The sequence below is a fragment of the Anopheles darlingi genome, chromosome 3 (genome assembly GCF_943734745.1).
Source record: "Anopheles darlingi chromosome 3, idAnoDarlMG_H_01, whole genome shotgun sequence".
Classification (NCBI taxonomy): Eukaryota; Metazoa; Arthropoda; class Insecta; order Diptera; family Culicidae; genus Anopheles; species Anopheles darlingi.
In genome coordinates, this window is record NC_064875.1 from 50,464,636 (window position 1) to 50,489,541 (window position 24,906).

Below are 24,906 nucleotides of genomic sequence, written 5' to 3' on the forward strand. Positions count from 1 at the left end.
GGGATGGGATTGATGCGATTTGAACTGGCAACAATTGTCACGAAGAAATGTGCAACTCGGGGCCTACAGGTTGGCCAGGTTTGGTAGGTACAATTGGTTCAATGGAAGGGAATAAAAAAAAAGTTCCACCGATTGAGGCTAGATGTTGCTGAGGAAGCCAGTTTGATTGAATCGTCATCCATGAGATAATAAACCACACAGCGATGAAGAATAGAAACGATCAGGTTTTGATCAATTGAACTGTACATGGGAAAGTCCCACTATTAATAGAGAGGAGAAATGTGTTACAAAAGGATTTACAACCGATATCTCAATATCGAATCACGTTCAATTGTTGAATTTGTGCAATTGTTACATACATTCTAATGATCTTTTTTTTAATCACATGCTTTAAACGAATTATCTTTCCATTTCGACGTACAATGAATAGTGGAAAATATTGAATGTACTGGTAACTAAGCAACTAAATGCTCCTTTTTCAAAATGGAGAATGTGATGGAATTAATGGACGGTTTTGTGAAATCTACCAATTTTTGAGATGATTCAAAATGGCAAATATATTGAAGCAACCGAATCGAAGCATCACGAGTCGATATTTATTGTCGATCGTAGTACCAGAAGCGATCCATATTTTAAATCTTGATTTGCTTGCTTGCTGGAAACCAACGCTAATTGTTGAATGACTAAAAAATGGCATCCGGCGCTTTGAGTCATAGTCTTTTTCGAGAAAAAAATTTTCCGGCATGTTTTTGGAAAAGTATTCAAACCGGAGGGAAAAGGTCCTGGGGGTATACTTACTCAATATACTTGCCTTTGCGAAAAGGGCTTTGTATCATCCTCCATGCGGCTTCTTCCAAAACTCTACATCCATTTCATGTCACATTATATGATTTTATTTGCGTTTGTTAACGATACCCTAAACAGTTTGCTGGTGGTTACGACGACTGTCGGTTCATTCGTTCGTGGACAATTTTGTTCTTGATTCGCGTGGAGCTGGAGCCTCGGTAGTAGCCCTCTTCGGTGAGCGCAAGCAAACATACAACACGAATGTAACTTTCACTGGCCACTCCATGCGATGTGATGCAAGACACAAGTTCCAAAAATAGTTCCGTTTCTTCTCGTTATATACGTTGGTTATAAATATTGGATTAGCGTATGCTTACTATCACTGGCTACTATTTGACTACTAGTGGATACAATACCAAAAATAAATGGTCAATTTCCGATTGCAATCGCACGCACGGTTCCCCCGTTTCCCGTGTTACGTATGATACGTTTTCAGTTCCTTCATTTTCAACCCATAACTACCCTGGCTTCAAACTGGTAGCGATTGCACTGCGATCCGGTTCCTAATTCCTTACAATTTCAACCAAAAATAGTTAATTCAAATATGCATATACACACACATACACACACTCACGTGCTCAAACGTACGGAAAGATACACCTACTACGGTTTACTATATGATTATACGGGGACTGTGATAATATGATAACAATAGGGGGGGGGGGGGGGGGAATAGAAACAACATAGAACTAAAAACACTCTATCTTTTTAAAGGAACGCTCGTTTTGCCCTCATTGCCGAATCCGATACAGCGTCCCTACTGTGCCCCAACCGCCGAAGGGTTAAACCCGAACCGAATTCCATCCGGACCGATGATAACGATTGCTGGATGCCCGATTGAAAATCTTACGCTTACTATCACAGTTAATATAGATTTCGCTGCCGCCAAACTCCGGCAAATGATTTTGGGAAAATATTCGACCATCCTGCACTTAACCACGCCTTAAGAAAGCTCGAACCCAGTGTTGCTGGAGATTGCATACCGCAGTTTATCCCGGAGCATACTTTTCTTCTGATAGTTCGGTAGCTTCAGTAGATTAAAGCACGTTGACGACGTAGGCAGTCGGTTCAGCGGGTCCTTTTTGCGGATCGTGAAAAATCCACGGATCACCGAGCCCACCGTATCGCCAATGTCCTCATCATCACCTACCTCTACGCAGCGGATCGAAAATGGTGGTTCGAGATGTGCGAAGCCTAGCAGCGGTGGCTTCGAGCAGCTTGTAACGAACTGAAAAAGAAATATGATTGAAGAGAATAAGAAAATTCCAATAGGAATATCTCATCAAAAGTAGCCAGCTCACCTTCAAGAAAAGCTTCTTTTCCTCTTCGCTAAAGTCTTTGGCAAGAATATCCCATAACCATCCGACGACTCGGTGCCCATCGTGGAACCCACCGTAGTACTGCGTGTGTTTTCGCAAATCTTTCAAATCCAGCGGCGATGTGTCGCCGGAAATCAATCTTTGTAGCTGCGGAACAGAAGAAAGGAGACGCATAGAATAAGAATAAAACTGGTTGAACAGCCGATGGTCGAGAAACGTACTTCCGGTGTCGAGAACAAAGCCAACCAGTCCGGATTGACGATACTGCGGAACCCGCGTATAAATGCTGCCGTTTGCTCCCGTATCTGGGTGTGCATCCGGAAGTAAGCCATATAGTGAATGTAATTGATCCTAGAATGAATACAAACAGAATTTTAGACGACTGAGTCAACTGCCCTTTCCCACTGCCGCGGCTCTCATACTTGTTATCATTATTGACCGCTCGACCTCTCCCTCCCGGGTGCAGCTCGTGTGTCACGATCTTTCCCATCACGTCTTCGTCGACGCTGAACGTGAGGTCCAGATCGGCCACATCGCCTTGATAGTGCTTGATGAACGTAAGGCTCCGGTACAGCTCTTTATCCAGCGACGGTAGCTCGTCCATGCAACTGTACAGAGCCTGCTGCGTTTGTCCGAGTACTTGCGACAGAAAGAACGAAGCAAATGGAACGTCCACAACGATCCCTTCGTACACTGCTTTCCCCAGCATGCGACCGACAAACTCGAACAGAGCGAGATGGTTCTCCTGCATATGGGAGGTCGGCGAGGGGTAGAGTCGCTGTTCGGTGGTTGTCTTGAATAGATTCAACGACGGATCGAACACACGTTTGATCGTTTCCTCCAGGAATTCTTTAAACACTCCATCTTGATCGATACCGGCCTCATCCAGACCCTGCTGGTTGATGAATCGCACTCGTATTACACCCTTTAGACCGTGCGGTGGCAACGCGGCCAGCTGTCGGTAGCCATCCTCCACGATACGATCGCGGTGCACCGTCACTAGGGCGGAACTGGGCGAAGCACAGGCTGACTCCGTCAGTCCCAGCACAGCCTTCTCGTTCTGTACGAACTTGCGGAACAGCTGCACGCGATCCTCGTGCGGTATGACGTGCGGCATTTTTTGCAGCAGTATCTGCGTATGCTTTTTGCCCTTCTCCAGGTCGGCCAGAAAGTGTGACGGCCGAATGTCACGAATCAGCCAGTGATTCGGTGGAGCAAACTGTCGCCGACAATCGCGCCGATACAGGCACAGCAGAAGCGTGTGCGTGGACACGAATAGGGGGGCACTGGTGGCCGTCTTCGCATCGAGTATTTGATCCTGGATGGTGCGGTACAGGAACGTGTTCAGGAAGTGTGACAGCGCGATATAGTCGTTCAGCGTGAACGGACTCTGCTGTTCGTACATTTCCAAATCGTCCAATATGCTGCGGAAGAGTGGACGGAAACACGTTAGTTTCGGTGAAGAGATACTCAGGGCAGGGCGGCTAGTGACTCACGTTACGTAGTGTGTCATACAGTCACAGAAGAGCGATAGTAGCAGCAGAGGAGGAGCATAGTTCGTTTGGTTCACTTGCAGAAGCTCGATAAAACCTTTGAGTCCACAGTTCGGACCGATCGAACCGAGCAACAGCCACAGATCGTGCAGCACTGTGTCGTTATAGCAAAGGCCTGCAACAAAACGAAGACCGAAGTTAGATTAGATCCGATGGCGTTTGATGGCGCCATCACTCGATACTCACCAGAAAGTATATCTAGACGAAGCTGCGATAACGCACTGAGTGCCGCATGGTACATGGAACCTGTAAGCGCGACTCGTGAGACCTCCGCACAGCCCAGCTTGCGGCAGGGCCGAGTCGTTTTGTTCGGTTGACCCTTCATTGAACCACACTCGAAATTGAGGGCCCGTTTCAGTAAGTTCCCTGTACTGTTTCCGCTCGGAATCGGATAATCGATGGTTTCATAGCCTACGGCCAGCTCTTTGAGATTATCTCCCAGCAGCAGCTTCACTAAGCGGTGGTTCCACAGCAGATGGATCTGCTTTTTGATGAGCGGCAAATTTTCGTGCTGCAACCGTTCCTTTCCCGGGGAGAACCATCCCAGAAGCTCGTGCCACTGCGTGAAAGCACCACCCGTCTGGCTCAAACTGGTAAGAATGCCGTTCAGCAGCTGCGTGACGACAAAGGTAAAGGCCGGATATGCGAGAACGGATGCCTGCTCGGGTGGTTCCAGGTAGTACAGGTGTACGATGTTGGCGAGCAACGCAAGCAGATTGCTATTCTGTAGCGTAGCCAGAGCGAACTTCATGGACTGCTCACTGCTCAGCAGAGCCAAGGTTTTCTCGAGCGTACCATGGCCTTGCAACTGTACCAGACACTCGGGTGTGTGCTGCTCGAGCTGTACGATCAGTCCGGGAACGGATAGGATCTGCACCAGGAATTGGCTTAGAAGGTTCTCGCTAAAGTTCGCCGATACAAGAGGACGCAGTGCAAGCGTAACGAGCGCGGTCAGGGAGATTGGTTTCAGATTGACCACTGGCCGACAGGTGCCCTTGACCAGCACATTACGTAGCGTGAGATAGAACCCTTTCTGAACGAGATCCCCCATCACGTTGGCGCACAGTTGGGTCATGCCCGGTTTCAAACCGGCCAGCGATTTGTTGCGCAGCAGAGCCCAGCTGTTGATGGAGGTAAACGCCACCAGCGTGTGCAGATATAAGGCCAGGGAAATGCTGTCCGTGTGAACCTCCGGTCGCAACAGTTCCACGGCGGTACAGCAACGGTACAGCAGTTTCTTGATGTGACGAATCCAGGCGAGGCTGAGGTCCTTATTGAAGGCAACCCCGATGTAGCTCGTCTTGGGTGAGTCCGATTCCAGGCTGGCGACCAGATAGCGACACAACCGCTCGAGCCGTTCCCGATGGGGTGCTGCTTCCGGAGCTCCCGTTTCACCCTTCCACAACAGCAGGAAGTGAGAGGCCGCTCGGTAAACGGCCAAACTTGGCTGCAGATCGATCGGTTTGCCGACGTTCGTGACGGGAGGAAGCAGCTGATCGAACTCATCTCTGAAAGCAGAAAGAACGCATCAGACAAGAACCGCTGGCAAGCTGATGAGCGACACCAGATCCACTTACATGATCATCCGGTGGAACCTCGTCCGTGCCAGCCAGCCTCGGATTGTGCGTTGCAGCAGCAGGACGGCTCGATCCCGTTTTTCTTCCTGCGCTCGTTCGTTCGCTCGCTCTTCGCGGGCCGCCTTCGTTTGCACCAGGAAGCTATCCTTGTTGGTTTCCGTGCGGCCAAACATTTTGCTCACCGTTTCGTGGGACCGCACCGAAAAGATCCGCCCTCCGCGGATTCAAATACGGATTTTTCCGATTTTTCCGGATTTGTTGAATTTTTTGTTTTTTGTTTTCCCCTCCACCACCTTAAACCAAAACAACGGGACTCGAGCAGTCGAGCAGAAACGCACACACACAGACACACACTGCTCGAGCAGTCAGTAAAATTCGAGCAAATAAGCGAAAATCGAGCAGCATTGTCTCTGCAGCAAAATTTACAGTTCGGTCCAAAATAGAGCATTTTTCGGTAAAACGAAAAGCCGTGGCCACACGGAGCGAAAATTTGCGCGCAAATTTACAAATTAATGCCAAATCGTTTACGCTTCGATATGTTTACATGGCCGGGTTGAGGAAATTAAAATCGTTTTTTTGAAGAAAAGGATTGAATACACTAGCAATGATCACTCACTGTCGATGTAAACCACAAAAAGAACATATTGTGAGCCCTACCGTTTGCAAACAGCTTTTACTCTAGGTTTTACGCTCCACGGACCTATAATCGTTTGACAGCATGTAAACGGCAAGCGTAAATGTTTTGGCATTAATTTTTTCGTTTGCGCTAGAGTTTTCGCCCCGTGTGGCCACGGCTAAAGAATAGCTCCCGTGAACTTTTTATCGTTTTTCCCGGGCGATTTTGTTATGGTAAATAACCTACGAGACTAGAATGAGACTATAGGGGCCCCAAGGAATGGTGACTAAAGCCATTCGGAGACGTGAACTGTGGTTGCCTCCCTTTCTCCTATAGCCCCCTTTCTTTCTTTCCTATACCCTGTCCCTACCCAAAATGAAGTACGCTCTGATTGGTCGGTAAGCCATCGCGCAATGGCGGTGGCGTTTATTTTTGCTAATTGTTGGTTGTGTTTATTTTAGCTAATGTTCCATACGCGTACTTCGATCGTTGGCGTGGTTGACCGTTCGATGCAGATTGCTCGTGTACATGTCGGAGAGGAAAAAAACATATCAAAATATTAGATTACTCTCGAGATAATGTTTTGTTGTTTCATCTTACCTTGCATGTGGACTGCAATCAAACTGCGACAAACACTTAGCTGCACTATCACTGCACCGACTGCCGCGATTGGGGCTTTGCAGAATTTCGAGGTTGCTCCGTCTCTTTTTTCTGTTCCCTTCTCTTTCACGCTGCTGTTCGAATCGGCCTTCGACTCTTGCGCACCCCTCGTAATCGAAATCCACAACCTCGCGTTCGTTTTCATTCCCGCTTCTTCTCTTCCCATACCGCTTTTCCTCCGCTGCCCCCGCGACCCACAAACTCGTGAACGAAACCTTCCCCTTTTCCCCACTGCATACGAGCGCCCCTTCCTCGACCCCATCGCAGGCAGCGGGGGTTTCGTTTTCAACCACCACAACCTTCCACTCGCTGCGTCGCAGTCGGAGGGGTCTTCTCATTGCTCACTGGATGGGGTCTCTCTAACCATGTTGCTCACTACGGGAAAAAATCTCAGTATCTCCATAGTGAGTGGTTATATGGGGAAGGTACACAAACTGTCAAAAATAAAATCCAATATGGCGGCTCAAAAAGAACGGTGACTGGACCTGTATCCTTGGTCTGACTGAACTGAACTCCCTTTGTTTGCCCTCACGCACACAAAAATTAATTTTCGCTCGAGGTGGACGGACGTGCTGCTGCTGCTGCTTGGCCTCCTCGTCGTTTTCGTCGGTTGCGGGAAACACGGAACCGTGATCTGTGTGGCCTACAACGCACCCGCACACCCACCCCCCCGGAGGACAGCATCCCCCACGATCCCGTCCTGTTGTGGAGCCCCCGGAAGTGGAAAACGAGAACCCAAAGTTCCCGCCGGTCCTGCTGGCGAGTGCGTGCGTGCGTGTGTGTGTGTGCGTGTGTTGAACTAGAAGGGGCTCGTCGAAGCCCTTTTCTGTGCCTGCAGCAAGCAGAAAGGGGGTGTGTGGTGCAGCAGGAAACCCCGGACCCGGACTCGAACCCGTACCCGGACGAGAGCGAACCCTCCTCCGAGAGGAAGAAGAAGCGAGGGAAGGCATCGATTACGCGGCCAGCGCGCGAAGGAGGAAAAGAGACCGAGCAACCGAGAACCGTGAAACCTTGGAGTGTGTGCGAGTGAAAAGCCAGATCTCGAGCTGCCTCTTGGTCAGGATTCTCGACGCACCGTGGAGTTTTCTGTCGCCTGGGTAACAACAACGCGCACTCGACGACGAGGAGGGGCCGCAACGCCGCAAATCAGAGCTGTTCCTCCCCCCATCCAAGAACGCGGCGACGACGAGAGAGGAGTGTGTAAACAATAGTCGTGGTAGCCGTGGCCAGGGCGGCCTTGTACCATCTCCTCTGGCTTTACGCAACCTTCTCGTTCCGCGGGGCCAACTTCTGAGTGTTTGTGTGCTCGTGCAGTTCTCGAAGTTGCAGCTGGAGATTCCGATCGAATCGAAATCAGAATTTCCCCGTCGACCACCACCTGAACAGCTGACTCAGCACACCGCAGAAGTGAAAGCTACGGAGAGATAAAGAGAGATTCGGTTTCCCACTTCCTTCTTTGGGAAGAACCTCATTCGGAAACGCGCCATCCGGAGATCCGTGTTAGCTCGCTAGCGTGCGTGCCTGCGTGCGTGATAGAAATATGTCCGGGAAAACCATGTTGAGGGACTGAAGCAGCCACGGGGTGATATAATAAGCAAACGCTGGAGTAGTTCGGGCCCGTAACAAACCAACAAACGCAATCGCAATCGGCCTGAAAGTGAATCAACAAATCATACCGAGCGCCTCCGACCATTGTTCGACCATCCTGCACCACCTTCTCCTCGTCCATTACTCAACCAACACATCGCCACCCGGATCGGCCGTGGGTCCGCGCGTTGCAACAACTGCGTGCGCCAACCTCGAAGAAGTCGAAGAAAGAAGGGCGCCTACCACGATCGTCGTGCGTGTGCCTTGCCGTGGTCGATGTGAGTGATTGTCCGTCCGTTTGTCTGTCGTCGTCGTCATCGCCGTCGCCGTCGTTCATGGTTTGCTGCGTTTTGCTTCCGTTCCGCTCCGTAGCCTCCTAACCTTGAATAAGCAGCCCTCGCCTGGTACGGTGCGAAGGAGAAGAGCCTCTCGACGCGGCCGAACTGCGGCGGACGGATTGTCCCTTCGCAGCAGCGTGCACCTGCCAACCTCGGCAAACCGATTGTCACCGCGCGCGCGAGATCATCAGCAACCGCGTGCTTCCGGTGTCTGTGCTGCGCCGTCGCCGTCGCCATCGCTATTGTTCCGTTCCGTGGTGCCGTGAGACGACGCCGAGTGGCGTAGTGTGTGGCGCTTGCATGTGGCTGGAAAATTAGCGAAAAGCCCAACCCAAGAGTGGTGGCCACGAGAGGAAAGCGAGAGTCTCGTGCCGCGCGTGTGTTTATTGTGTTTTGTGTGTGTGTATGTGTGTGTGTGTGTGTGTCTATACGTGTACATGTGATTAGAAAAGCAAGAAGAGAGGAAGAAGAAGAAGAAGCGAAATAGTGCGAAAGATAAGCAGCCAGAGCCGGAGATTTTCCAGCCATTTTCCGCTGGCCCAACGGTCGGTGTTTAGTGTGCGCGAAGGAAAGGCAGCGTTGTTTTTGTTGCTGGTTGCACTACAAAAGGACTTCCGTCCAACATCGCCGCCACCGGTTCCGTGTTCCGGGTTATGCGCATCGTCTGAATGGCGGCTGTCGGTGGGCCGGCTAGGCAATCACGGGGGGTGTCCATGAGTGTCTCGATGTCGCTGGTACAGGGCGGTGCAGCCGGTGCCCCGCAGGGAGCCATCCTGGCGGCGGCGGCCCCATTCTTTCAACCACCCGCCGTCCCGCAGGACGTCCAACCGGATCGACCGATCGGTTATGGCGCGTTCGGTGTCGTATGGTAAGTAGCAGCAATGGGAATTACTTCTTATCGTAGAGTAGATCGATATTATTGAAGGGAGACTTCTTATCATAAATCAGAGCAGAGAAAAGACAACGTACTTTTCAAATTTAACACTTTTTGAGGCATTTTTGTGATAATGTTCGGATATTTTTTTTAATACGACATCAAATAATACAATCATAGAATAAAGCGATGTCTCGATAGAGGAGTTAAAGCAATTTACAAAAGATAATTTCACAAAATAACGAAACAAAAGAACAATTAACAAAACATAAAGACAAAACAAAGAGAAAAAATCTTTTCTTAAAGTGGATAATATTAAAATATGAACGGACGGAACAAATAGATCTTCCTCAATAGATTTTGTTTAAACTAATATTTTTTCTAACAGAACACGTGTGCCTAATGGTTTCTTGATTTGATATCAATTTTTTTTTCCTAAAGTGATCCTTCAGTTAATGGCTACCCAAGCATTGAAGTATGCTTCCTATTTAATAAGCAATCAATTCTAGCTAATCTGCTAGAACTGTCCTGGACGGAGTATGACAGTCCGAGAACACTATATTAGTCAATAATCGAAACGCTTTTCATCATCCATCCGAGATGATTCATCATCGTTGGGTTCTTCTTCCGATTGCATCATTCGACCTAGAAGTGGCGCAAGCGGCGGCCACGATAACGCGGCCATACTGGTGGGCTCCATTTTGTCGAAAACGGCGATGAGTAAGATGCGGAATTTTGATTATTTGCTCCGCTCCTCTCGATCGCGATTGACACAGACATTGTTTGTATTCTGTCTGGTTCGCTAGATTGTCCTGGGAGAATTAAGCGCAACCGAGGAGAGAAGTAGTCTCCAGCAGCTGTCGTTCTTATGTTCTCATTCCCCCCTCCGCGGGCTCATCTCTAAGCCCCTGTCGATAATCATTCATCATCTCCGCAGTTTGCTAATTTCTAGCAGCGCGCAAAACCGAGCTCCAGGGCTCCAATTTCTGTTCATAAATTTTGATTATTCCCGGCCTCGGGGTTGATTGATTAAACACGCGTACGGTGCCTTCCTGCTCCCGCCATTTCTCAGAAACACGGACATTATTTATGGGACACCGAAGACCGATTGGCACGCAGAAAGGCCTTCCCGTTCCCGTTGTTCGTCCGCTCACCAGCTGACCGGTATGGCGGCGTCGCCCAATCGATAAGCAGCCTGTCGAAACAACTCTCGCGGCCCGGAGGAGGGAGTCCTTCTTTGTTCCACGATCCCCCCCTCCAAGCGGTATCACCTTGCCGTTTGCCAAGACCTTGGCCCAGCATCGTGACAGTGACGTCTTACCTCGCCGTCGCCGTCGCCGCCGCCGTCGCCGACGTAGCGATTGCCGCGGTTGCTCACCGGAGTGCCTCCTTACCATTTCGGGCCATCTCGGTTCACGGCGAACCCGCCCGCCACGATCCGACGTCATTCCATTCGGCAAATATAAAGACCGAGCTGTGACCCAAATTAAAGAGTGCATCGCGGTGCGGGAGAGAAGAGAGAATAAGGGGGGGAAAAAAGGGGGCGCAAAACAAGCGAAAAGAATCTCCTCCACCCCCGATGCTGCAGCCTCCTTCGCCTCAAAAAAATGACACCAGAGATAGCGCATCCAACGTGTCCATCGTGTGATGGAAATGTTGAAAAAAAAGAAATACTAAAAACCCTACAACGGGCATCGAACGATTGCGATTCAGTCGTTCAAGATGGGTTTTGAGTGATTTGGTCGCTCGTCTCTGGTCAATTGGAATCGTGAGAAAGAAAAACAAGGAAGCAATCTTGCTGTGTGTGTGATTGTCGGTTCGGCGGTAGAGGAGGAGCATCGAACTGATAAGACGACCGCCACCGTCGACTGTCGAGTGCCGAGAATGAGGTTAGCGGAGTTTCGCTTCCTCGGCGTGCTCATAAAGGTCCGCATAAAGCAGCGCGCGCGGTAAGTGACAAAAAGGCGATCGGCGCTAAATGGACCTTGACTTCACTTCACTTTCGCCCGTCTCACACACTGCTGCGATCACGGAATCCGTCTCCAATCTCCAGCACACGCACGCACGCACGCAGCATAGTTTTCTTCATGTCGGTTGATTAACAACTCGCGATCTGTTGGTTGGAAAAGTTGAGGGAAACTGCGCGCGGCTCAGTGAAGCGAACAATTTGTCGCCTTGGTGTCACTTATCGGTGTGGGGGAGCAGAGGAGGGAGGGAGGGAGGGACGCAGGTTTCTAGTTCATGTTCACAATCCCAAAACGGCGCTTTCGCGTGAAGTGCCACACCGTGGAGTATGCTCTATGGTGGTGGTGGTACGTAAAGTGGTTGCGCAAACTACTACAAGCCACTGAGATATGCGACATGAAAAATGTTTCGAATGCCCTTCTAGACAGCCAACCGGCTACGCATAACCAGGAAGTGTGTCACACCGACGACGACGGCGACTCCTCTTTGGAATTTGATGTCTTTTCGTGAAGTAGTCCCGATATGTTTCTCCATTTCGAGGCCGATCGGTAATTGTTGGCGCGCACCGATCGCGATAAGTATCCGTAGTCCAAGCGACCAAGCGACCAAGCGACGTCATTCCGTCGTTGTTACGTTACTGCGCGATGCGTGATAATAGCGAGTTGCGAAAAAGTGGCAGAAGCTGACAACACCACCACCGGCCAGCAACTAGCAACAAACCGCGCGCAGCATAAATAAATTATATCGGTCAACACGACGGACACACACCGTCGCCTGCCGCTCCTGACGCATCATTTCGTCCACCCCCGGGGGCCAGTGAAAGTTATCGCGAATTACGGTGTGCGAGCACCCCAAAGTGATAGACGATCTGCCTCCCCAACGCCAACCCTCTTTTTATTTGCGACGGAGTTCACCTCGACGTTTGTGGCGAAGGGGGGGTCCGAGGTGCTAACGTTGAGGAGGATGCGCTTCAGGTTGAATCATGCTACCATCAAAAGGGGAGAGAGGTACCGTGAGCACGCAGCTTATCATAGGCGCACCTCGTTCGAGATAAGGGAATGCAAACCCCGCGCGCCACCACGAACGGTGTTGTACCTTAGGGTGCGGTGAATACCCGGTGAGAATATATTTGGAGAAGCTTTTTTTGGAAAGGAACTCTCCAGTAAAGTATGGTTTCAAAAATGGAATAATTGCTTTTAGATGGTTGCTATTAAGAAACTATTAATTTTGCTCCCCCAAAACCAATTAGATTGTATTGTCTGTTCTGTTGGTGTTGGTGGGTTTACGCATTTAATATCAATATTTATGACGTTTATGATTTCCGTGCGTTTCCTCGTCCTCGTCCGACTTTGAGATTACGCGAGGTTTTTACGAACGAACAAGAGGCGCGTAACTGCGTGACCAATAGGAACGAAATGTCGTCTTCACTGTCCCATCGCCGGTGGTACGACGGATTGTACGTAACGAGGCACCTTCTCGCACGAGTTCATATGGCCCCGCACAGGCACACGTACGCACACGTATGTCATCAATTATCTAACACTAATTTGGCAGCGACCTAATTGGGGCATATCCAGCACACGAAGCAGCAGCAGCAGCCGAGCATCTACATCATCAATACATTCATCTCCATCGTGGTACCTCCAAGGACACTATGCTGTACCATATCTTACGTCGCATACGGCGGCAACAAGGGCTGTCCTTCGCATCCGAGCCCTTTCTCCGTGGCTCGACTCTTGGGTTAGTTTGGGTCGCGTACAACGTTGAGGTTTATTTTTAGCTCGCAACCGTCGCCATCGACAGGAAGCGAGTTCCATGCCGGAGCGAAAGGACGGAGAGAAAGAAAGAAGAGAGAGAGAGAGAGAGAGAGAGAGAGAGAGAGAGAGAGAGAGAGAGAGAGAGAGAGAGAGAGAGGATCGTGTTATGCCACGAGGCAAATGAGATTGGCCTGCTATGTGCTAGTGTGCCAAGAGCAAAAGAACTGGAACTGTGGAGAACCTTGCGAGAGACAAGGTCGTCGTAAGGAGCGAAGCGCGATTCCATGGGAAAAAGGGACAAAAATGTGGCCTAACACAGCGTTGTCCTTTCGTGGGAAACGATGTTGCGAAAATGCAAAAATAGAGGGAAAGAGACACACACTTTCCGTCTAATAATACATTTCTTTCCTATTGTGCATCTCGCCCCGCATCCTCTCAGTGGTGCAACATTTTGCATCTGCACTTTCACAAAGACGTGTGGCACTTCCTTCCGGTTTCTGGAGGTTTTTGGAGTTGGTTAGCATGATTAACCTACTGTTTGCCCCCAACAGGATTGTGAAACACAATCGGTAATGTTTACAGTGCGAAATGCGGCCACACAACCAATGCACAAACCGGTGCATCGTTGCAGAGCGAAACAATCGCACAGAAACGGTGGCGTGTACATGCCATACCACGCTGCGATAATGTTTATGGAGCATTGGTACGTGAGTGCATAATGCTTGATGGTTGAAGATAGTTGCCAGTGCGCATTTGTCAATTGTATCAGATTATGTTGAGTGTTACGTGTGGTTAGTGCTCGAGCACTCGACTAAAAGTCTTGCGGAAGCGGAAAAATAATAATAAAAGATGCTTGGTTGAAATGGTTAAAAGGGTGTTGGGGCACCTGATGTTGGATAAGATGTTGTCTTATCTTTTTGGTGAAAAGAAACACCAACATCAATTCGTCCGGTAAACTTCGCTGGCCTCATAAGTGATACAATTATACAGTAGATAGTGAGTGGATACAATTTTGTTGTTAACAAAAAAACACTTGCGTAAAGCGATCGGTGCGCTCATTGCAATTGATAATCACGAAAGTAAAAACTCCATTTTCTAACAAAAAGGTGTCAAAATTCCATCCCTTAATGTTGTGTGTTTCAAAAGGTGAAAAATTACGGAACCATTTTCGAACAAACCCCAAGACCCCCACGAGAACGCGAGGCGTTGCCATTCGTTCTTCGCTCAAGTCGCGCGGAAATCCGCTCCAAAGCCGCGTGGGGAGAGGGAGTTGCAATGAATGATAAATGAAGTGCTGCCAGCGCAAGTGCGGGCGATGTTGGTGGTGATGCGCTCCTGCTGCTTCTTCTTCTTCTTCTGCAGCTGTTGGGCATATGCACCACATCCTTGCATCCAACAATCCCCCCTGCTGATAATGGAGACGAATGAAGAGAGGGGGAAGGGTGGTGGTAAGCAAGCAGAAGTATAATTACAAAGTGCGATTTAACAAAATTGCAGCGCTCCACCGGCTCCAGGCGTGTGCACTGCAACTAATTAATGCAATCGTTAATCATTTACGCGGCTTGCGCTTCTCGTGCTCTCGTTCGCTGGCTCTGGAACGCCTTAAAACGGATGGAAACGGTGTTTGGTGTTGAAGCAGTCAGGAAGCAGCAGGGATGGCAGGGCCGGGCGAGGGGGCATCCCATAATGCTCGTGATGGATCGCTAAGAATGGCTCTTGCTCTTTAAACGCATGATTTAGAGTATGTGTTCGTTCTGTGCGAAGTAAGTAAGAAGTTTCTTGAAGCAGTATGAGAATATTAAGGGACTTTAAAGTTACTCTCTTAATTGCTCTGCTATTGAAACAACGAAAACACGTACTACAGTTCCGTATTCCCTTGCCTTTGCTTTCATTGAAACGATTTTAAACGATCTACTCTAGTTTCTTCTACTTCAATGATTGAGGTCAAAATAATATTGAATATTAGAACTTCTCGGTCTTCGAAAATCCTTGGAAAGAAATCTCGGTACCTAGCAGCTTTGAAAGCAATTCACTGCAAAGAGTTGGAGCGGCGATGCGTAATAATATCATAATTAGCTCGAGCACTCCATTCGCTTGGAAAATAATATTTTTCAATCTTTTACTGCTGGATTCCGTGGTACTGGTGCGTAGACTTAATGTACGGCCTAAAAGGGATGTCACTTATTTTAAATGAAGAGACTCTAGATACTATCTCTCAGCTGAATGTATAATGTAGTACAATTATGTTAGAGTAGAAATTCAGCCAACAGAGTTGAGAGCATTTTACATTCATTTCCGAAGATTTCTTCTGGTAGTAGTAATTTGCATGCAGAAATCACCATCTGTGACGCATGACACATTCTGGCATCGAATCGTCTTCCTAGCCTTCGTTGCGCGATCAACTCTCTCAGTTCTGGATTATCATTTCTTGCAGCTTCTGGAGAACGGTTGCAAAACACATACTATTCTCACGTGAAGTAATGGAGCACCACGTTCACCAGTAATGTCGCTTCCCTCAGGGAGCATTTATGGATACCAAGGAGAATGGTCTATTATTAACACACCAGTGGGCTTCCTGTTTTATCATCTCCTTGTAGCGAACCTCCCCCTGAGCCTGCATCCTTACACACGGCAGCAGGACATGTTTGAGTCTTAAAATAAATTCATTTGCATGTGTCAAGGTGCCCGCCCGGCCGGGCTCGGCGTTCTATATTAAAAAGCCCCGCCCCTCCGACAGCTTACAAACGCTAACGCGCGGATCCTGGCACTGGGCCTGCTGGCGTATCGTGTGGGTTTGATATAGCCCCGGGAAGCCGACAAGGATGCACCGTCTTCTGCATCCTTCTGCGTGGTACCGGATCCAGTTACCGGAGCCCCCCCACCAAGAATGTGTACCGCAGCGTTGGCGTTTTTATTCTCCGTTTTTTTTTTCTAAATAAAAGATAAACCAAGGGGGTGACATTGGTATGCTGTCATTTGCACAAGCCACCGACTGACTTTGCTGCTAGCATTTCTCTTGCGGACCTTTTCAATGGATAAGGAAAAAATGGGAATTCGGAAGAGGGGAACTATCGAAAGCTATTTCTGGAAGGAAGCAGCAGAATCGCCGTAAAGGTGCTCTTTGGTGAAATAGTTTGACATTGACCTCTCCCCCAGCCCAGGCCGAAGCCAAAGTGGGCAGAGTCAGCTCAATATATAAGCTCTGAAATATTACGCTCACATCGGTTCTGTTGTTCTTCCAGCTGCTATCGTTCCACTTTCGCGCTTGCTCAGCAGCTGGTATGGAAATTGTGTTTCTCATAAAATATGTAGTTTACCGAGCACGACCGGGCGATGTGGCGATGCTGTGGCAGCCCGAAAACACCGGAAAATAAATCATCTTGGCGAGGACCGATTGTGCGATCGCAAATAATTCCAAATTGTTTTGCCATTTGGTTATTCTTGAAAGGATTGCCGGTAGGAAAGGGACCGACAACTGAAAGGATGGGATGGAATACCTTCGCCTGACGTACATGGCGTTGGTGTTGTAACGAAAATCTATGCTGCTTCTTCACTACAATTAAACCGGAAGTGGTGCCCGTGAGAACTGTCCCTCCTGTGCATGTTTGATTGGGTTTTTTCTCTCTACACTTTCTGACTTGGCGTTCGTCGCTTCACATTAACGCGTTTGTTCGATCGCCGCATAACCATCGTTCTAGAGCCTTATCGGATCGTTTTTTCTGAGTCAAATTCGCTAGATGTCATCCGGGGGGGTTTAACCAACTTTTCTTACCAGAAACTCTTCGCTCCTCGAGGGAAACGAGCTTCCTTTTGCGGTACGCTTTACCTCCATTAACGTGACAAAAATTGGTGAAACCCATTACAGAGACGAACTGTGTGGAAGTGAAGCAGCTAGGGGCCGGTGGCCGTGGGCCGGGCGGGATTCTTCGATGTGGTTTTCACGGCAACAAATCGATAGCCAAAAAGGCGCCCACTGCCTCGCGGTGTGGGTGGTGGAGGAGTGTGTCCATGGTTCGTTGGTTGGCTTGCGTTTTTTTTTTTCGGGAACTGATTATTATGCTGCACGCAGCGTGAACTGTCTCCTTCTCTCTCTTTCTCTGTGTCTCTCCTCCCTGGCCCCTTCTTTTGCTCGCGGTACTCAAAAGTGTCCCGGCTTGGTTGCTTATGGCCGGGAATTGGAAATGATGCGATGGGCAAAGTCGACAGATTCTTGGACCAAGTGTTCTGGTGTCTTCTGACCTCAACCCAGTCACCACACCCCTTTCCACGAGAAGGGGGTTCGAAGCTATTATGGGATACGACAGCTGCCATCCGATGGAAGAAGATGCTTTGCATAAGCGGAAGCGGAAACACCGGGCAGCCGGGTTCATGGTCCCTGTGGTCCCTGACCCTCTTTGGGGGTGTCTTTCTTCCTCTTTGCTCGCTCGCTTGCTCGGCATGTGTGTAGGTGCTAAATATTGGAGGCCAAATCAATACATTATCATCATTGTACGAGCGCGAACGCACGTCACCTGGAACATGGTGTTTCTGTTTCTTCTTTTTCCCTCCCGGGCCGAGGAATCGTTGAATCTTTCTCGATCGCACGCGGAAGCGGATGGAGTTCGTCGTAAATTAATTTCCCTTTTCGGAATCCTCATTACGAATGCCAGTCACCAGCGGTGGGATTCCTGCTGGTTTCCGAGGTTTGTTTGAAGATGTATTCACTACAATCGGTCGGTAAAAAGCATCGTAACATCAGTCGCTTGCTGTACGCACACGGTTCTTATATTCTCGCAAAGAAAAAAAAACTTTTCCGCGTTAAAGCAAGAGACGAGTGCGAGGGAACGGCGAAAGGGTTTGGCATAAATCAGTAATGACACCCGGGGGAGGGCGGGTCGGGGGCCTTAGCGCCACCGTCATATTGCTACAGCCCCTCAAGCGAAGGGCGGCAAAGGACGCCCACGGTGGGGTGGTGGTGGGATTCAGCATTTCAGCATTTTCATAATGAATGCCGGGGCCACCGGGCCGTCGGGCCCAAGTGTCGGCCACAATTAAACCTTTAATTTGTCAACTGCAGTGGCCACCACCACTCCTCCGCAACAAACACTCGCCATCGTCTTGTCGGTCCGGATGGATCCGAACAGAGAGACAGAGAAGTGCGCGAGAAGATTCGCAAACTCATTGCCCTGCAACTGTTTTGTCAACGCCCGCCGTCGTCGTTGCGGTGGTTGTTGCAGAAGCTGTTACACTTTTGGGGCCGAAACTCGGGCCCGCTGTGACTGGCAACTTTTGTTAATGGAACACGCTTTTTGATTATCGCTTTCTTCTTCTTTTTTTCTTCTTCTCTCCTTGCAGGTATGTAAACAGTTCTTCATTAAACTACCCAGATCGCTTCTGCAAACGCCGGCAGCAGCAGTAGCAGTAGCAGCAGCAGCATCCTGCACTCGACATAAAACTCGACTCGTGAAATCCGACACCATCTTGTGGAGGTCTTCTTTTCCCCCCCAGATGAGTAACTGTAATGGAAATGGTACGGGGGATTAAACAAGTGGGTTAAACGCCCTACGTCGCTTACGTGGGTAATATTTTTGTGGCATTTTTTTGTTTATTAATTTCTGAATGATGGACCTTTTAATATGAATTATTTGTCATATTTTTTGGAGAAATTTAAAGGGAGGCCGTACTAAACAAAGTTCTTCTCAAGACATTAAAAAGCTGGCTCATTCGTTTGAACATTTTATATTCACAAGAAATGTGAGGTATTCTTTAATGAGTTTTTATTGAACTTTCGATGTGCTCGATTTCATAACTCAAATTACGTACCACTGAATGAAAGTTGTACACAACAAAATATTTTCCAGAACTACTACAGTATTCCCTAGACATATTATCATTGCTCTCTACAATTCTTAACAATTTCATTTTATATTTTTTAAATATTTTGGTTTAAAAAAGCGAGTCGCTACATATTGCTTCCTTTGCTGAAACTTAAGTAAGCTTTTCCCACAAATACTTTCAAAAGTAACTACAACTCTCGTGCGGTGGTTTGAATTGCCTTAATGTCTTCTAATGATTTGATTGGTGTCGGTAATTCACTTTGCATAACAGCATCAAAACTTTATCCACTACTTTCAAACCACAACGCCACGCGGATGTCGATTCATAGATCAACTACGCAACTTTGGTCTTTAACCAAACTATTTCCTCTACGAAACCAAGTGCTGTAGGGAGAGAGAGAGAGTTAAATGCAACGATGTTCCGGTTCAAGGACACAGAAAAGACTTGATGATGATTCCGAATCAGAAAAAAAGAAAATCATTTTCCCTATCCGTAAAGGCACTTGGCATGAGAAAAGTGTCAGCCACAGAGAGATTGCTGCTGTGCTCCGGATAAATCGTGTTGTGCTCGAATCGTTTGTTTTGATTTCCATCTTAAGAGAAAACGAAAACCCCTTTTCCCGGGTTGCGTCCGTTCCGGAAAAAGGGGGCCCCGGCAGATATATAGAGAGAGCGAAGGGTGAGCTCCGGCAGCGGAGAGCAGCGCTAAAGAGAATAGCACCATTTCGATAGCCGCCGCCTGTTGTTTTGTGTCCTGTTGCCGTTCTAGGCCCGGGTTTACCTGGTGCCTAGTACCACCGTGGCCTCGCTGCCATGGCACATTGCACAGAGGCCAACTGGTCCAAAACTGATTAGGATGCGAACGATGCGAGCTTCCCGCACACTAATACACACGCATTAGTGTCCAAGCATCGTGCCGGTCCGTCGATCGTCCAGGGCGGACGATACGAGCCCTTCTCTATAGAGGCCGGTTCTAGAATTCCAAACTTCTCCGAGTCCGGACCGGAGTTGGACCGGCGCGGAAGATGGAACGAGACACACCCGCCCGCCCGGGGGCTGGAAGGAGATAGCAAGAATACAACGCGGCGGCGACCGGCGTGGTGTGGCTCAGGCTCATTGAACTCTGCCGCCGCCGCTGCGTCATGTTCTCGTCGTCCACGACGACGTCGGTGCGAGGGTTCGGGACTCCCTTTTTATGCTCTCGCTGTCCGTCGTCGTCGTCGTCGTCGTTATTCCCCCGTTTGGTTTTTCCTTCGCTTCATTATTTTTTGTTTGTTTCGGTCCCGTGTGCCTGTGCCCCAGTGGTGCTGTTTGTATGTGTGCAGTTGTTCACTGCGCACACGTATATGAGGCGAACGGACGGAACGAGTCCCGGGACCATAGGCAACCAACCACCAGGGAACGATGGCACTGCGTGTCGGATCCATGAAGCTGAACGCGATGAAGATGCGATGATGGAACCTGAGGATACAGAGAGAGATAGGGAGAGAGAAAGAAAGAGAGAGCGAGCGAACGTCGAGCATCAGAACAGCATAGGGGCCGCCTGCTCGAGAGGGATCAAATCGAAGCAGAAATCCGTAAACGGAGAACCATTCTCCGGGATCAGGCTCCGAGGAGGGTGGTGATGGTGGTGGTCCAGCGAACCAACACCAATACCGCTTCGTTGTTAAAAGCCTCCGGTACCTTTCGTTGTGTGTGTCTGTGCGGCGGCCGGCTCATGTATCCAGGCAGCCGCCGCCGCCGCCGCCGCCGCCGCCGGGACCGGATGGATGAGTCGACGCCACCGGTCGGAGCAGCGCATAAAAGGAGCGCTCGCAACGCAACACAGAGGGGACCGCGCGAGACCGAACCCCTAAATCGTTCATTTTTCATTACATTAGATGCCGAGTTATGTTGCTGCCGGGAAGAGGTGGCCCTCTCCTTCCACCCCCCGGGACCCAGACTTGGGCTGCATCGACGCCCTTCGCGCGGTGCGTTGTCGTTTATGTCGTTGGGGTGCTCGCTCTCTCGCTCTAGCCAGCCAGCCAGCGTTTTGGATGAATTTCCGTCCGTTTCCAGTTGTTGTTGTTGATGATGATGGTGGCCAGACCAGCTGGTTCGTTGAAGGATATAATATCCCCCTCGGTCGGATGATGGTGAGGCCACCTTCTACCACCAAGGGGGATAGAAACATGATTTCCAGTTGTTGGTGCTGCCAGTCAACCAGCCAGCCAGCCAGCTAGCCTGCTTTCTCTGCCCCGCAACACAGGAACGGCTGCGTGTTTCCATTTTGATCCTTTGTGTGGCACAAGGGGGGAGTTCCAGTCCTGGTTGACACGCATCACGCGACGGAAAGGGTGAAATGGGTGAGTTGCCTCCTCTACCTCTACCTCTTCTAGTCGACCTCTTGTTGTGCACTCGTTGCGGTTAATGAGAAATTGAAAATTGTTTAAAACTTCTCTACAATTGTGTTTTCTTTTAAGGTAATACTCATCTGGGAAAATGAACAAGACAGTCAAATCAGTGACAAAACCACGTCACGGACACCATTGCTGCACTTGAGCGGAGTTGGATCGATCGTTCTGGAAGCTTCTTGGCAATCGGATAAGAAGCCCCCCGGTTAAAGTACGATCGTTGCGATGCGCTTCTGAACTGAATAATCCTTTCAAGCCAATCAACAATCCTCCGTAGTTTTCCGTGGCGTGGATTAAACCCTTGAAAAAAACCTAATGCGTGAAACAACAATGCCATCAGCAGCGCGCGCGCCCTAATGCTGCTTCATTCACAGATTTGTAAAGGTGTTCTGGGGTGGCCTGAGACTGAGACGCTCGAGGAACAGGTTTTCCAACGGTCGAGTGCCAAGTTCTCGGCCGGCGCATTAACACGCTACAAAACAGTGGTACAAAACCACACGACCGACCGACCGATCTCGATCTCGATCACGCGCCGCGCCTCACCCGGCCAGATACACAGCGCAATCAAAATCAATCGAAACGAATTAATCGCTGAAAAGAGAAGTTTTACCCACCTTTCCTGTGGTTTCTGTGGATGAAGGATGAGGCGGGGAGGGGTTCGTAAAAGACGAATCATTTGCCGCTGCTTCGGACGTGCTTCATCGAGCACCGGCCGCGCCTCACCGTCACCGTCATCATCTTCCCAAGTGCCCAAGTGGAAAGCGAGAAACCGAAACAGCAAATGCCAGCAAATGGAGTAGAACGGGCGATGGAGATGGAGCAACAGAATCCTGTGGGCCCCAGTTCCACCGTCCACGGTCGATCTAATTATCGCCGACCGGCACGGCACGGCACTCGACAACGTTTTGTTTCGTCCGTTTGCCTCGATGCCATAAAAGCGCGATCAGCAATCGTCCGGCATCACCAGATCCATCTTCGATTGATGGTATCCAAAAGGAGGGGGGGGGGGGGGAGGGAGGGAGAGAGACCGGTGGCCTGTCCGGTGCTGGTTATCTGCTGTGAGAAGATTTCGATTTTTCCCACCGTTAAAACTAACATTAGGATATATGTTATTCATCAACCAGCAGTGTACCGATCACTGTATATGCTGTGTTGTGGTGGTGTTGTGAGCCACCGGGCCGAGAGAGAGGCAGGTCAATGGTGTGTGTCGTTAATGCTGTGACCACAACCGTGCACATGCGTATGTTCGCCAGGACAACGCCGACCCATGTCGGTATTGGTTTCTTCGTGCGTTTGTTATGTTTTCCTTTCCTTCGATGGTTTTCACACACATGTTATGCTGTGGCCATCGGTGGCATCGGGAGTGTACGAGGTCGAAGCACGAAGAAGAAGAACCGGGGCCAAGAATCTGGGTTCCCAACCTGTCGTTTCGGAAGGGCTTCTTCTCGACCGATCGGACCCCAGGTTGCTGCCGGTTGTTGTCGCTTTGGCGAACCTTTTGCCCCTACTGCTGCGGCTGCTTAGGTCTTGGGTTCCGATTCCCGAGGCGGTTTTCGGTTGGTACAAAATGGTTGAACGCCTTTTTTATGGGCTTCCCGCGGTCCATCACTCCCTTCGCCGACTGCCACTCATCTGTATGCCTCTCATTCTCTTTCGATGGATGATGACGTGCACCGGTGGAGAAGAAGTCCATCGCACTGGAGCGCATCGAGTGATGAATGATGATGATGATGATGATGATGGGGACGCGGGCACTGTTGTGTGGAGAAGAGTAGCCCCCGTATGTGGTGTCTAGGATGATGATCACACGCCAGACACACGGCGTGGATGGAAAACTCGTTCCGCGAAGGTTCATGTTCAGTGACTGCCATCGCTTCGCTGCTGCAACTGGACCACAGGCGGCGGACATGTGGTCCAGTATGATCACCTTCACCTGGTATAGGCGCGTATGACGTAAGCAGCGATGTGTTCCATGATGTTCCAAAAACTTTTCTCACAAGCAGCGAGCGGCGGGGCTCTGTTTGGAGAGTATCGGCGTGTGCTGCTGCAGGGTCTTCCGGACGCCTGCTTACGATTAACCTCCTACAGGTCGTAGCTTGGGTTCACTTGTACCAACAAAGCGGGTATCGTTTGCTTAGGTTAACCTATCGCGGGGATCGACGTTTATTGACTAAAGCAGCTTGTAAAGAGGGATGTTGAGATGTTTGGGATTCTGCAGGGCTCCTGCTGAAGCCGTTTCAATGTATTTTGGTTCGGCATTTAAACTGTTGTTGTTGTTTGGTAGCCTCTGTTCAGAGCCAATCGTGCGAACAGTGAATACAATGTTAAAGTTTTCTTTTGATTACTTATTTAAACTCTCTCTGTCTCACTCTCTCTGCCTGTGATACTGTTGTAGCCGGTGCTCTCCTGACAATTCTGGCTTCATAGCAGAAGTATAAAGTAAGCCCCATGTTCCCACCGAAAAGTAAAAAAAGAAAATGGAAGCGAAGTGACGACGAAGAACAAGAAGAACACTTCCTTCAGTCCCGGGGAGTTTCGGGGCTCAGTAACGCTTGCGTAGCAGCGCGTTAGGCGATAAAGCGTGTTGTGAGTTGGTTGGTGGGTATGGTAGCGTGCCGTCATGCTCTTGTCATCGATACTTCCGCCCGGTGGTAGATTTATGCTTCGTGTTTAAACAACGATTCTTCTTACCTTTTCCTCCGTTTCCACGCTTCCACGGCTGGGCTGAAGTGGCATCGAATGTTTTTCGGTCTAGAGTAAAAACCAAAATTCAATAAAAATGTTGGACCATATGTTGCAGCTAATGCTGTGTAGCTCGTTCTCAAGCATTATGAAGCAACATAAACCAATAGCACAAATGGTGGTTGCTAGAGTAGCTACTGCTTCCCAATACACGCTATTCTAGTCAACCGGATTATTGTTTATTATCCATTCTTTACGGTTTTCATAAATCGTTCGTCAATATTCGCGAACGGTGCTGGAGGATGTTCCGCTTACATTCTGTAGTGGTGAGTTCGACAGGATGTAACATGAATCCTTCTGAATCAAGATACAGGAAAAATCCTCTTCTCGCCTGTCTGTTGCGTCCGGGATCCTGCGACAGATTTCCGGTATGAGTTGCGTTACCGTTTGATCGATTTTCCCGTGCAAATTGATGTTCGCATCCGCAGCATTCGCAGTTCCTCCAGATGATTCCGTTTACCTTTCTATAAAAGCCAATGCTGCTTCTAGTAAGTGTCTCTTTTGAACAATCCTGGTCACTTCAAGTGTTTCGTTTCGCGATTTCCTTTGAAAGAATGCATGATCTGTGGGCGAGACGTGCTCGAGTACATTCCGGGCTGGTGCGTACGAACAGGAATCAACATGTGCCAAGTCTTTTGCTGCTTCCTTCAGCTCGTGTCTCGTTGGTTCTCTGCTTTAGCATTCGAGGAACGCACTGTTTGCCTGGCGGTGCAACGGACACTTGTAGCAGCAGGACGCAGAAGCAGGGGATGCACTTTCCAAGTAACTCACCCAGCAGCAGTTTGTAATTAGCCGATTCTCCGACGGCACGTGCGCCGCCGCCTGGCTGTTGCCGTGCCACGTTGTCACGACACAGGCAGTCA

General features: G+C 49.4%; 2 protein-coding genes across 5 annotated transcripts in view; one reads left to right on the top strand and one right to left on the bottom strand.

The window, feature by feature from the left end:
• Window positions 1-882: 882 nt before the first annotated feature.
• LOC125955790 (ubiquitin-protein ligase E3B) lies at window positions 883-5,574 on the bottom strand. Its single transcript, XM_049686976.1, has 7 exons — window positions 5,296-5,574; window positions 3,905-5,226; window positions 3,662-3,833; window positions 2,588-3,589; window positions 2,387-2,516; window positions 2,148-2,312; window positions 883-2,074 (listed from the first exon to the last, which is right to left on the bottom strand). Exons 1-7 carry the CDS (start codon window positions 5,466-5,468, stop codon window positions 1,790-1,792), a joined length of 3,249 nt encoding a protein of 1,082 aa, XP_049542933.1. The 5' UTR covers window positions 5,469-5,574; the 3' UTR covers window positions 883-1,789.
• Window positions 5,575-7,125: 1,551 nt separating this feature from the next.
• LOC125955816 (serine/threonine-protein kinase NLK) overlaps window positions 7,126-24,906 on the top strand; it is a 67,336-nt gene continuing 49,555 nt past the window's right edge. For all 4 annotated transcript variants that reach the window (XR_007469112.1, XR_007469113.1, XR_007469111.1 and 1 more), the window contains exon 1: window positions 7,126-9,364. Coding sequence is in view for 1 of the 4 variants with exons in the window: in XM_049687041.1 (XP_049542998.1) it covers window positions 9,165-9,364 (200 nt within the window). In the remaining 3 variants the exon portion in view is untranslated. The remainder of the gene's footprint in view (window positions 9,365-24,906) is intronic.

What these genes read in the sequence shown, in the direction of transcription:
- LOC125955790 (XM_049686976.1), bottom strand. Translation starts at nt 5,468, where the DNA reads ATGTTTGGCCGCACGGAAACCAACAAGGATAGCTTCCTGGTGCAAACG. An exon ending in TCGTCTAGATATACTTTCTG is followed by an intron (nt 3,834 to 3,904) that starts GTGAGTATCGAG and finishes GTTTTGTTGCAG; the next exon opens with GCCTTTGCTATAACGACACA. An exon ending in AAAAGAAGCTTTTCTTGAAG is followed by an intron (nt 2,075 to 2,147) that starts GTGAGCTGGCTA and finishes TTTCTTTTTCAG; the next exon opens with TTCGTTACAAGCTGCTCGAA.